Raw genomic sequence first — 14,542 nt, forward strand, 5'->3', positions numbered from 1 at the left:
TGGAACATCTACACTTTTTTTTAAAGTGTAATAAATCCATGTAATATAGCCTACACCATCACAGTTAATCCATTATTTATTTTAGGCAGTTTTAAAGAAACATGATATGAAGAAAATGTTGTCTATTTCAGTGGAACAGAATAGCATACTCCGAGTTGTCCTTATGTGAGGCCCTGATCTGGCTATGCCATATGGCTGTGGGCTACACTAGTTCATTTAGCAGACAAGATTTGCTTAGAATTCTGCGGCATTATTTTATAATATGAAGACTACAATTGAACATAGCTGAATAAAATAGAAAGGATATTTTCTCCAAAGGATTTCCAAAGGAGTGCGCACATGCAGCTATTCTGTGTTGAGCAGTTAACAAAGAAACAGGTCCTCCTATATGCTTAATTTTGAGTTATTTATGCATTCCCACGTTTGGACATAATGCCCCCTAAAATAGTCCATGCCTTGTGGCAGTTGTGCCCTTGAGCTGAATAAAATAATCATAATTCCTTCCTCCCGGCTGCCAATCGCTTTGCTCCGAAGCACCTCCCACTCACACGGCTCCCTCGGATACCTCAATTCTTATTAGCTAATTCCCGTCACGTAATCGGGCCCTTCTCACAGGCATCTCATCTTCGAAGTAGGCTTCAAGTGAAGACAGACGCATCGGGAACGCAACAGCACGCATTTACATTTCGTCAGCCAAAAAGATGAGTAGGCCTAACGAACAGCAAAAGCACTGGTCTGTCCATTTACTATCCCCCATAGTACAAAAGTTGACCTATTCTATTGGTCAATTTGTCCTACTGTGCAATAAATAAATATTCCAAACATACTCTGAGAAGGTTGTGGGATGTGATAGATCCCAAATGAATACAACAACGAGCATCAAAAAACATTTAAAAAGCAATGAGGCTGATGCAACAGATCAGAACATTTACCACAAAATATTGATAAACTACTAGGATATTTCTTCACATTATAAGCCCAGCAATGTGCACACTGCATTAGGCTGGCTATAAGCAGGAATGTTCCAAAATGCAATTAGGGGGAAATACCATTCTCAAAAGTGACCGCAAATGCAATTATGCATGTACTGCTTTATTATAAAAGGTGAATTTATGGTGAAAATTATCTTCCGCAAACTTGAAACTCATGGGCTGCCTATATCAGTTAGGCTCTACACCGGTTGTAAAGCAGATAAATGTGCTTATTTTTAGTTAGTTATTTTTAGTTAGTTATTTGGCCACTTTAGTTGTGATACAAACCTTATCAAAACATACAAGTCTATGAGCTAGGCTACATGAGATGTCCGACTATGATGTGAAAAAAATCTGTGCTGTTTCTTGCCTTACTGCACACGCTGGGCATCATTCACAAGTGATAATGTTGTCACCCATCAGACTATTCTTCATTTAATCTCGTCTTTACATATACTAAATAATATATGTGTGAAATTTGTTTTGGATTTAGACTGGACCATTATCATGCACCCATCTCAGAACAGGGGCAGGGGAAATGTATATTTTTTGCATTGATGCCAGAGTGATTAGAGGGACAATGGAGTGCTGAGTACCAGGCAGTTATCAAGTTTGGTAGGCTACTAATGACCATCAGCAGCATCAAAGCACAGTTTTAGAGAAGCCTAGTTGCCGTGACTAAACGGTCACGTGGAATTTGACTGCGGTCATGACTGCCAGTGTGGCAGTAATATGGTCACTGTAACAGCCCTAATACTGCCCAATCCTACCCATCACTAATGGTGAGAGATGTGAAAGGGAGCGGAGTTACAGCCTCGCTTTATCCAATAATAGCAGTAAGCTCAAGTTACAACCTGCCTTTTTCTTGACAGATAGCTGAACTAGCCAATTGAGTTGTTTCAAATTTTGTCCTGGCAGCTGAGTTGTTTAGAGATGCGTCCTGAAAGCAAAAATGTTTATTTTTATCCTGATCAAGGAAAATGACACAATAATAAACTATTTTCATAAGCATCTGTGATTACAAATCATGACGTTACACGTTGGAACTATTTGCATTGAATAAATGCTATTTTATAGTCCCAAACGGCAATGCCTATATGAGGTCCTTCTGGAGTGATGCTTCTATGCAAGCTGGAGTGATGCTTCTACTGATAACATGATCAGTAGGCTAATATACAGTGAGCTCCAAAAGTAATGGGAAAGTGACACACAGTTGTTTTGGCCCTGTACTCCAGCACTTTGGATTTGCAACAATATGACGATGAGGTTGAAGTGCAGCCTGACAGATTTAATTTGAGGGTATTTTCATCCATATCGTGTGAACCATTTACAAATTACAGCACATTTTGTACATAGTCCCCACGTTTTTGGGGACCAACAGTATAGGGACAAATTCACTTGTATGTGTATTAAAGTAGTGAAAAGTTTAGTATTTGGTCCCATCTTCATAGCACACAATAACTATATCAAGCTTGTGATTCTACCAACTTGTGGGATGAATTTGCTTTTTGGTTTTGGATGCTTTTCAGCTCATGTGAATGAGTGAGAAAGTTAGACGCACAAATACCATAACACCAAGACATACTAATGAATGGTAAATAATGTAACGTGTCACCTTTATTGCAAATAATAAAATTTGAATTTCTAAACACTTCTCCAGCCATGTGGATGCTACTGTTTACAGATAATCCTGAATGAATTGTGAATGATCAGTGAGAAAGTTTGACGCACAAATATCATCAACCCAAGACATGCATTTTTGGGGGAGTATATTTGCGCATCAATTATTCACGATTCATTCAGGATGATCTGTAATCATGGTAGCGTCCATATTAATGCAGAAGTGTTTCGGAACACACTATACTTGATTACAATAAAAGTGACTCCAAAATGACAATACATTATTTACCATTCATTTCTATTAGGCACAAAATTATTTGAAACAACCAAAACAAACAGCAAATGCATTCAACAAATATGTATCGTCACAAACTTGATGTAGTCATCAACATGGGACCAAATACATAACTTTTTACTACTTTAATAAACATATTTGGCCCAATACTTTTGGTACCCCTAAAATGGGGGAACTATATGCAAAAATATTGAATGGCGGCTTAGAATACTGGCCATCGGCCTCTGACACCCAAAAAAACGATATTGGCCCTAAAACAAATCCACGTCGGCCGTTCTCTAGTGGTTACCTCAGTCAGCTTCATGCCAGGTTTGACAATCTTGGCCACGGCGGCTGCAGTTGGGGACATGGTGGTCACCGTTTCCTCTGACAGCACTGAGGCTGCACCTGCAGGGCATGGAAATAGACAACCATGCAAACAGGTTCCTCCTCCATTTTGTAAGAATATGTCGAAGATAAATACACAATGCAGAGAAAGTACGAGAGGTCAAGAAGTCAATAGAAATAACGATCAATGGAAAGTGTTTTTTTCTGTACTAAGGAATGATTTATCAATGGGTCAGAGACATGGCAGGAATTTGTCTATACATTTAGCCTGAAATAGAATACTTGTTATTTGGCCATGTTGTACTGCAAGGACTTCTAGTTGGTCAACCACAGGCTAGGGCTGGGTTATAAAACTAGATCCTGTCCCTGTCTTCTGGGGAGAGAATCACTGGAGAGCATCACTGAGGACAGTGGAGAATGACCATCTACTACTTCCAAGCATGATTTGTGCATTTTGAATAAACCTATTTTCCTCCCCCTGATTTGCTTTGGGGTCTGTGTTATTAAAGAATAACATCAACTGCTAATAATTTCACACTGAAGTCTCCAGAGCATGATCAAAGAAACCCCATCATCCTAATACAAGACTGATTTGTATTCGGATGATGGGGTTTCTTTGATCATTCTTTGACCAATAGAAATCAGTCTGTGGCCAGTTTGTCAAATCTGCTGGTAATGATGCTAACTCGGGGAGACACCATCCCTATTAAAGTCATTTGAAGGTTCAGTCAACTGTTCAGTAAAAACAAAACGCTGATTGTTTCTTAAGTCTGACCTCTGAGCTTGGTGTCGGACAGAAGTTGGTTGGCGTTGTCCAGTTCTTTCTCCAGACTGGAGATACTGTCCTTCAGCTCAGCAGCCTCCTTGATCCGAGAGGCATCCATCTCCTGCAGTTTCACCTCCAGGGCCTTGTTCGCTGTAGAGAGGAAAGGAGAGGAGAATTCAGACTAATGACAAATAAAGTTAGCCTACCAATGACAAGAAAACATAGTGCCTGTGTTAGACAGTTTTGCATTGAGACAATAGTTGTGTGTGACTGTCTTTCTGGTCTCTCCCTCCCTCCCTCACCTTCTACAGCATCCTTCAGCAGCTTGTGCAGCTCCTCTACAGCCCCACTCAACTCCTCACTCTTGGACTCAGAGTCTGCAGCAGCTCCCTGGGAAGACAAGGTAAAGGGTTGTTGGCCAGTGTTTGGACAGGAACAATTAATGCACTTATTAGCTAAATGCTTCACGTCATTCACCATGACAATGTAACATGCACCTGTTAACTAAAATTTCACCAAAAGCTTACCCACAAAAAAAGCTATTTTTTTGTAACTAAAGTAAAAAACAATTTAAAAATAAAGAAAATACTGTAGGATGGCACTGGAGGGAATAGCAGCCATTTCATGGGCACCTGACCAATTGTGCCATTTAGTGTTTTTTTGCGCTGATCTTAACATTTTTTCAACATAATGTTTCTGGCACTGTTTCCTATGACCAAAAATAGCTTTTAGACATCAGAACGGCAATCACAAACCTCTATTTGGATGAGGATTTTTACTTTAATGAGTCTGATGCGAAGGTCATTCTTTCCCAAATCCCAGACACTCGAAAAAGGAAGAGTCGGTGTTACAGAGACCAGCGTGCAGGTTATCTGATGTGACTATGTCGGCGAGTGGATAAACCGCCTCTACCCTCCATTCTATTGGCAACCCTGCAATTACTGGAGAATAAACTGGACAAGCTCCGTTCGAGACTATCCTATCAAAGTGATCTGAAGAACTGCAATATCCTATGTTTTCCGAGTCTTGGATGAACAAGGACATGGAAAATATAATTCTAGCAGTTTTTTCTATGAGAACAGCAGTTGTATGTCTCTCTGTTAGCAACAGCTGGTGTGCGATCTCTAATATTAAAAGAAAGTCTCAAGGTTGGAATGCCTCATGATAAGCTGTAGACCATATTATTTACCAAGAAAGTTTTAGTCTATACTGAACAAAAATATAAACGCAACATGTAGTGTTGGTCCCATGTTTCATGAGCTGAAACAAAAGATCTCAAACATTTGCCAGATGCACAAAGCTTATTTCTCAAACATTTTGTGCACATTCATGTTAGTGAGCATTTCTCCTTTGACAAGATAATCCATCCACCTGACAGGTGTGGCATATTAAGAAGCTGATTAAAGAGCATAATCATTACACAGGTGCACCTTGTGCTGGGGACAATAAAACCCCACTAAAATGTGCAGTTTTATCACACAACAATGCCACTGATGTCTCAAGCAATTGGCATGCTGACTGCAGGAATGTCCACCAGAGTAGTTGCCAGAGAATGTTATGTTTATTTCTCTACCATAAGCCACCTCCAACGTAATTTTAGAGAACTTCTCAGTACATCCAACCGGACTCACAACCGCAGACCACAAGTAAACATGCCAACCGAGGACCTCCACATCTGGCTTCACCTGCGGGATCGTCTGAGACCAGCCACACGGACAGCTGATGAAACTGGGGGTTTGTACAACCGAATAATTTCTGTACAAACTGTCAGAAATCGTCTCAGTGAAGCTCGTCGTCCTCACCAGGGTCTTGACCTGACCGCAGTTCGGCATCCTAACTGATTTCAGTGGCCATTTCAGTGGGCAAATGCTCACCTTCGATGGCCACTAGCACACTGGAGAAGTGTGTTCTTCATGATAAATCCCGGTTTCAAATAGCAGACAGTGTGTATGACGGTTTGCTGATGTCAATATTGTGAACAAAGTGCCCCAATGGTGTCAGTGGGGTTATGGTTATGGGCAGGAATAAGCTACTGACACAATTGTATTTTATCAATGGTAATTTGTACATACAGAGATATTGTGATGAGATCCTGAAGCCCATTGTCGTGCCATTCAGCCGCAAGCTGAAAATGTCCCAGTTCTTCCATAGCCTGCATATTCACCAGATATGTCACCCACTGAGCATGTTTGGGATCGACGTGTAGGACAGCATGTTCCAGTTCCCGCCAATACCACTGGCTGCGTTCCCTCCTTAAGAAACCAACACTCGACTCAACTGACATTAAAAACTATAGACCTTTTTCACTTCTTAATTTTTTTGTAAAACAATTGAGCTTGCTGTCTCTGATTAACTTTCTCATTATCTCTCTCAGAACAATCTTCTTGACACTAACCAGTCAGGCTTCATGACGGGTCACTCAACGAGACTGCTCTGCTCTGTGACATGGAGGCTCTCCACACTGCCAAAGTTGACTCTCTCTCCCCTGTTCTCATCCTTCTAGATCTCTCCGCTGCCTTCGACACTGAACGCATCAGATCCTCCTAGGGCTGGGAGTCTCAGGATATGCACACTCTTGTACTGCATCCTACCTGGCAGGCCGCTCCTACCAGGTGACATGGAGAGGATATGTGTCTGCACTACGTACTCTCACTAATTTTGCACCCCAGGGCTCGATTCTAGGCCCTTTCATTTTCTCTCTATACACCAAGTCACTCGCCTCCATCATATCCTCATGTGGTCTCTCCTATCATTGCTATACGGATGTCAACTACCCCCCCCCCCCCACCTCAACTTGCATGTCAACCCACCACCTCAAGCTCAACAAAACAGAACTGCTCTTCCTCATGGGAAGGCCTACCTGCTCAAAGGCCTCCATCACAGTTGACAACTCCACAGTGTCGACCTCCCAGAGTGCAAAGAAACTTGGTGTGACCCTGGACAAAGCCCTGTTTTTTATTGTTTTGTTTTTTTAAACATCAAATCAGTGACCCGCTCCTGCAGGTTCAAGCTCTACAACATCCAGATTATGACCCTACCTCACACAGGAAATAGTGCAGGTCCTAATCCAGGCACTTGTCCTCCCCAGCCTGGACTTCTGCAACTTGCTGTTGGCTGGGCTTCCCACTTGACCAATCAAACCCCTGCAACTTATCCAAAAAGCAGCAGCCCACCTGGTTTTCAACCTTCCCCAAGTTCTCTCATGTCACCCCGCTCCTCTGCACACTCCACTGGCTCCCAGTCACTGGCTGCACACTCCAATGGCTTCCAGCTCGCATCCACTAAAATACCATGGTGGTTACCTACGGGAATAGCAAGAGGACTGCCCCTCCCTACCTCCTGGGTATGCGCAAACCCTATACATCCCAACCCGATCACTCCGTTCTACCTAGGAGAAGGCAGCTCCCGCTCAGCCCAGTCCAAGCTCTTGTCTGTCCTGGCGGTGGAACCAGCTTTCCCCTTGAACCTAGAACAGCAGAGTCCCTACCCATCTTCCGAAAACATCTGAAACCCTACCTCTTCATACAGTATCTTAAATAATCCTCTTCCTCACCTCAACCAGCACTTGACCCCCACACACCTTCTAGCTCTGACTCTACGGATAGCCAAGTTGAGGAAAAAAAATTACTTTTATGCCTGTGCTGTGTTGTCCCACCTAGCTATCTTAAGATGAATGCACTAAGTCACTCTGGATAAGAGAGTCTGCTAAATGGCTAAAATGTAAATATCCCACAAATTCACACAGCCATTGAAGAGGAGTGGGACAACATTCCACAAGCCACAATAAATAGCCTGATCAACTCTATGCGAAGGAGATGTGTCGCGCTGCATGAAGCAAAATGGTGGTTACAACAAATACTAACTGGTTCCGATCCACGTCCCTACCCTTTAAGGTATTTGTATTCGCAGTAGTGATGCACAGACATGTTTGGCCAATACCGATATTTTCCTTGACAAAAAACCCGTCATCGATAACCGATATTAAACATTTTAGCGGCCTTTTAAGGATTCCAGTACAGTTAAATAGTTAACACATGCACGGACGCAGCGTTCTAAGGCACTGCATCTCAGTGCAAGACGCGTCACCACAGTCCCTGGTTCGAATCCAGGCTGTATCACATCGTTAACTAGCTAACTATATAACTAGGTGTCGTCATCTAAAATAACCCTAATTTATAAGACAGTTCTTATTTGAACATCCACGCAGTATAGTTTTTCCTCGGGTATAGTGTTCAATACACATAGGTTGACAATACATGTGGCTCAATTCACAGTTGTTTCAGAGCGACGATGCTAATGTTCTCTGGGTGTCACTGAGTAGACTGATACCTATGGATTGTGGATCAATGACATGGGGTAAGACTGTAGAGTGAAATAATATGCCCCCAATGCAATTCTAAAGTATAATGCATCCAGTGTGATTTCAACAAATTTCGGTCAAATTAACAAATTGTCTTTTGTTGATTTTATATAACATTCCAACCTTGTTCACGAGGTTCTATTCAATTATGGCAAAATTCCACTATTGGTATTTATTTGCATCACTGTCAATGACATATTTTGGGGCGGCAGGTAGCCTAGTGGTTAGAGCATTGGGACAGTAACCGAAAGGTTGCTGGATCAAATCCCTGAGCTGACAAGGTAAAAATCGGTAGTTCTGTCCCTGAACAAGGCAGAAGAACCGAACCGTTTCCCGGTAGGCCATCATTGTAAATAAGAATTTGTTCTTAACTGACTTGCCTAGTTAAATAAAGGTTTAATTTAAAAGATAAATACTTTTATTTTGAAGGCTAACCGCAACGTCCACTATTGTGGCTAATCCTTATTATGGCTTGCTTCACATTGATGGGTCCGACCACCATTAATCAAATAAGAACTTATTTTAGATGATGACACCTAGCTATATAGTTAGCTAGCTAAAGATAGCAAAATGACAATCTGTTTCAGTAGCTATGCTTTTGGGAAAGAACATTGTTTCCATCCATGAGCTAGCTAGCTTTTTTTTATGACCAGCACAGTAGGTGCTTGAGACAACTTTACCAGCATCATAGCATACGTATCGATGAATCGTTGTGACATATGAAATACGAGTGATAGTGTATTCAATGTGTAATAACTACACTAACAATTTATGAACGCTTTAAATTATGCGACGTGCAGTCATAGTCAGGTCCTGATTGGTCGACAAGCTTATGACACTATTTGACGTGTATCTTTTTTGACATGCAAAGACTCAAACGGCATTCCATAGAAATCCTGGTTGAGAATGAAACGACTGAACAACAAAACACCACAGCAAGTGAAAGAAATAGGTTTTGATTATGTTTTACTGCTAATGGGGACATACGTAAATAACAACAAAACAACTTTTTGGTCAGTGTGTGTGTGTGTGTGTGTGTGTGTGTGTGTGTGTGTGTGTGTGTGTGTGTGTGTGTGTGTGTGTGTGTGTGTGTGTGTGTGTGTGTGTGTGTGTGTGTGTGTGTGTGTGTGTGTGTGTGTGTGTAACCTTTATTTAACTAGGCAAGTCAGTTAAGAACAACTTCTTATTTACAATGACGGCCTACCCCGGACGATGCTGGGCCAATTGTGCGCCGCCCTATGGGACTCCCAATTACGTCCGGATGTGATACAGCCTGGATTCGAACCAGGGACTGTGGTGATGCCTCTTGCACGGAGATGCAGTGCCTTAGACCGCTTCATCCATGTGCGTGTGTTAACTATTTAACTGTACTAGAATGCTCAAAGGGCTGCTAAAATTGTAAATATCGGAATCAAGTTTTTTGGCAAGGAAAATATCGGAGCTCATAATCGGACAAAAAATGTCATATCGGTGCATCACTACTTTTACCCTTACCGTACTCCTTGTATATAGCCTCGTTATTTTATTGTGTTACCGTTTCCTTTTTTTGTGTGCTAATTTCCCTTACTTTTTAACTCTGCATTGTTGAGAAAGGGCTTATTTATAAGTCAGCATTTCACGGTAAAATATACACCCGTTATATTTGGTGCATGTGACAAAGACATTTGATTTGAAAAGCAAAAAAAATGTACCGATCAAATTAGCAACATCTGTAATCATGACTGATTTTGAGAGCTATAGAGTACTCATTGGAATTGAAAGCAAATCCTAGACTTGTTCTACATACCTTGTACAAGTTGGAGAGCTTTATGTTGGCATTCAGCTCATTCCTAAACTTCTCCTCCATGCTAGCGTGCTGCTCCTTAGCCTCTTTCAGTTTACTGATCATGTCTTCAGTCTGCTTCTGAAGGCTTTCACTTGAAGTCTTTAAACTTGTCACTTGGTCCTGGACTCTGTTCAACTACAAAAACATAATGTTGACACAGTAGATGGGGATAAACCAGTCAGGTAATAGTTTAGAGACATTGTCATATCAAAAACATACTCAATAGATGAATATGAAACCAGCATATACAGTTGTCCCAACATAACTATTTGTGATAGAAAAATAATGTTTTTTTACTGTTATGTCTTGGTTTACCCCATTCAGACGCTAACTACGTAAGAGCTCATCAATGAGGGGCTATGCTTTCTCAAGAAAATCATGTTTTTTTACTGTTATGTCTTGGTTTACCCCATTCAGACGTTGATGATCTCTTACGTAGTTAGCGTCTGAATGGGGTAAACCAAGACATAACAGTAAATAAACATTATTTCCTAGAGAAAGCATAGCCCCTCGTTGATGATCTCTTACGTAGTTAGCGAGAGGCTATGCTTTCTCTAGAAAATAATGTTTTTTTACTGTTATGTCTTGGTTTACCCCATTCAGACGCTAACTACGTAAGAGATCATCAACGAGGGGCTATGCTTTCTCTAGAAAACAATGAACGACGTGGAAGGTGGAACTGAGTTGCATTATTACTTCCACGGAGTTGCATTATTTTCCAGAGAACGCAGAGCCACGAATGGATTATCCCTTTTATACCATGGTTATAATTTAACACATTTGCAGGTGGAAATGTGTTCAACATCCACTAAAGTAGCTACTAGCAAGTTTACTAGATAGATACAGTAGTTGCCATGGTATCCAAACGTAATTACTAGTTTAGCTAACTAAACCATCAAGTCCTAGCTTGCTATTATGAAAATCGAATTCAACAATGTCAATAATGTTTTCAATTCGACTTTTGCTTTCAGAAACCGCTCAATAGAAAATATCAGAATGAACTATAGCCATTGAATTCTACCATGCTGATACACCATGCGTAATAGGGAAATAATGGATGCTATAGAATGCCCTTCAAGCCAATCATAAATGAGTATTGAACAATGCCATGGAGTTTTGTTAAGAGCCCTGATGCTTGCTCTAAACGCTAACACGCATCGCTTGCAGTACTGCTTTGGAAACATAAGGAATGTTCATATCAGCGATAAAACATTTTCAAAAAACTAGAAAAAGGTTCAATAACTTCACATCTTTATAGCGGTAGGGTTCCCACATGGCCATATTTCCATGTTACAGAGCTCGTTGACCGAAAACAGACGGAAGACAGAGCTGGACCGCCAGAGCTAATTTAGGTGTCTGCGTCTCCGAACACCTGTGTATAAACGGAAGACTGACGCCACAAATGTGTTGTCAATGAGAAATGCTGTTGGCTGCAACCGTGGTAAAAACGGTTATGTATGTGTAAATTTGATTTTGTGAAATTATTTTATGTAATATGAAAATAGTCTCATGTTTCTAGAACTGTATCGCAATTGAGAAGCAATTTTAGATGGAGTATTTGGCTGTTTTGGCTTCCACAGCCAATTCACCTGTAACAGAACATGTAAGGTCCTTGGGACTATAAGGAGTAACGTTAGGCTCCTTTAGTCCATTATTGGGCCTGTCTTGGTCATACCTCATCCTCTTTGTTCTCAAGGCTGCACTTGAGCTCCAGGATCTCGTTGCCCTTCTGACGTGACAGGGCCAGCAGCTCCTCACTCTTAGCCTTGAGCTCTCCATTCAGCCAGGCCGTCTGGTCCTGCAACAGCTCCTTCTCCTGCGCCATACGCTTCTCCCGGTACTGGAGGTAATAGGCACAACAGTGTGGATTACACATATGATGTATTGGATCATTTTAACACCTTCCTTAAGAGCTGGGTCCTATTCAAGAGTTCACAAGTTACAGAACATTCAAATAGGCTCACCTTGATGTTGACCTCTGAGGATTCAAGCTCGTCCAGCTTGAGCTGCAGCCCCATCTTTGTTGTATTGACTTCTGCCACTTTGTTATTGAGGTGCTGCAAGTCCTCTGATGATCAAATAAATCCCATAGACATTAGATAAAGACTGTGTGTGTGTGTGTGTGTGTGTGTGTATCCCTCCACATAGATTCATCCATACCACTCAGATAGTCCACTTCCTGAGATCTCCTCTCCAGTGTATGCACAAGCTCCCTCTTCTCTGACTCCAGTTCATCTTTGGCTTTTGAGAACTGGACCTAGAATAGAAATGTGTACATCTATATTAATCCCCAAAAGGTGTCAACACCAACCGTCAAAGAGGTGACAAGATCATGAGTCTCACCTGTTCAGATGTAAACTTTTCTTGGTTGATTTCACACTTTTTATTATTTTCCCGCAAACTCTTGAGTTCTTCATCTACAGAAAAGAAGAGCAATTTCATGAAATGGTAGATTCCACCATTCTTTAGTCATGGTCAGTAAATAGCCAAACATGCATCACATACTAGTGTTTACATGTATGCAGCAGTCATTAAAGAGACTTTGGCTGGATCATGTAACTAATTCCACTTACTGATCTTGGTGAACTCCTCTCGGAGTTTGTGGTGCTGTTCAGTCTGGGTCACAAACTGTTCCTGACTCTGCTCAAGACGCTGCACTTTCTCAAAGAACTGTTGTTCTGCAAGAGTGACAACAACACATGTCAACTTGGCTGCTCTCCTCTTGAAAGCTACATTATAAATCTAAATACTTTAATGAAGTTGCCTAGATACTTCCACGTTTAGCTAACTATAGGGACAGAGAGTAGAGAAGTTTTCGACGAGAAAACGCAGGACTCTCCAATCCTATTCCTGGAGAGCTACCGACCTGCAGGGTTTCGCTCCCACCCCAATGTAGCTGGTTGATACACTGAATCAGGTCAGTTTCAACTGAGGTTGGAGTGAGAACATACAGGACGGTAACGTTAGCGCTCCAGCAACAGGGTTGGAGACCCTGAGCTAACGTTACCCTACTCAGTCATTCATTCACCAGGTTACGCCAGACAGTACAGCTAACGCTAGCTAGTTACAGTAGCAAAGCAATTTAGACATGGTTGATAAACAATGTTGGAAAGCTATTTTTGAATCCATCATATTCTTCTAACTTGAAAACTAGGTAGTAAACAGCTGCCGGTCAAGGCCATCCACGCGTTATCCTACTACGTAGTTAGCTGGGGCTATACACATATAATGATCTCCTATTCGGCCATATCTTACCACTATCGACTCTAAATTGCTCCTGGTGTGACTTGAGGAGATCTATTTCATATTGCAGATCAGAGATGAGCTTTTCCAGTTTATTTTGAACAGCTTTCGGGAGTTTCGTTATCTCAGCGCGCTCCAGAGCTTGTAGTAGCACTGCAGACATTTTCTCCTCACAAAACACTTGGATCTGAGCAGGCGCAGTGACTACTTGTTCTCAGTGACCTGTGTGGTGAGATACTTCTTATTTTTATTTTTTATTATTATTATTATTTTATTAACAACAAAACAATACATAAAGCACGAGGGAACACAAGCATACATAGATGACAAACAATGGACAATCGAGCTAGGTGGTACAATTTCACATTACAATTACACAAGGACCTTAAATAAGGGAAATGCATATACTCACAATTCTAACTGCTTTTTTGTTAGTAGAGCATTTAACCGTCTTAAAATACAGTTCAATTTCTTTTTGTAGGGTACGAAAATGTGGTTTTCTGTTTGTAAATTTACATTTGTGTATATGAAATTTGGCCAAAAGAATAATGAAATTAATTACATAAAAATGTTTCAGCTTATTTCTATTATATGTAAAGAATCCAAACAGTACATCTCTCCACAATAGTGTAAAATCTTCAAAAATGTGTTCAATTATAAACCTACTGATGTCTTGCCACAGTTTTCTTACATGCATACATTGCCAAAAAAGATGCAACAATGTTTCTGGGTGGTCATTACAAAAGGAGCAATTTGAGTTGATGACTTATTACTGTCCATGAGTAACCTCAACCTTGTGGGTGTTTGGGCCAATAAAGTGCCAACTCGATTCTACCACTGACTCTCATGCCCCTATGAACAGGTCACAGGGCAATAGTTTTTAATCTAAACCAGACCTTTTTTTACTGGAGCACACTAACCCCTAATTGGGGCTCTTTTCTTGACACAGTAGCAGTTTAACAGATAAGAAGTTAAGAAGATCAAAAAGTAGATTGTTGTAAGGGTGTATTACGTCCTGTGCTGGCCTCATTTCCATATCCATTCTGGATTCTGAGTGGTAAAATCATAGCTGAAAAATGCCTGTATGTATGTGTATACACTTTCCGCCAAGACAGAAATGCCAAAGGGGGTGGAG

The 14,542-nt window shown here is 41.1% G+C and overlaps 1 protein-coding gene across 5 annotated transcripts in view; it reads right to left on the reverse strand.

Moving 5' to 3' along the window:
* LOC124037875 (nucleoprotein TPR-like) overlaps nt 1–13,586 on the reverse strand; it is a 37,779-nt gene extending 24,193 nt beyond the window's left edge. For all 5 annotated transcript variants that reach the window (XM_046353056.1, XM_046353059.1, XM_046353058.1 and 2 more), the window contains exons 1-10: nt 13,420–13,586; nt 12,738–12,842; nt 12,508–12,581; nt 12,325–12,421; nt 12,129–12,232; nt 11,840–12,004; nt 10,126–10,299; nt 4,282–4,369; nt 3,989–4,129; nt 3,176–3,273 (exon numbers count right to left, since the gene is read on the reverse strand). In XM_046353056.1, coding sequence (XP_046209012.1) covers nt 3,176–3,273; nt 3,989–4,129; nt 4,282–4,369; nt 10,126–10,299; nt 11,840–12,004; nt 12,129–12,232; nt 12,325–12,421; nt 12,508–12,581; nt 12,738–12,842; nt 13,420–13,570 — 1,197 coding nt within the window. In that variant the 5' untranslated portion in view covers nt 13,571–13,586. The remainder of the gene's footprint in view (nt 1–3,175; nt 3,274–3,988; nt 4,130–4,281; nt 4,370–10,125; nt 10,300–11,839; nt 12,005–12,128; nt 12,233–12,324; nt 12,422–12,507; nt 12,582–12,737; nt 12,843–13,419) is intronic.
* Between the last annotated feature and the right edge of the window lie 956 nt (nt 13,587–14,542).

The sequence above is a fragment of the Oncorhynchus gorbuscha genome, linkage group LG06, assembly GCF_021184085.1.
Source record: "Oncorhynchus gorbuscha isolate QuinsamMale2020 ecotype Even-year linkage group LG06, OgorEven_v1.0, whole genome shotgun sequence".
Lineage (NCBI taxonomy): Eukaryota > Metazoa > Chordata > Actinopteri > Salmoniformes > Salmonidae > Oncorhynchus > Oncorhynchus gorbuscha.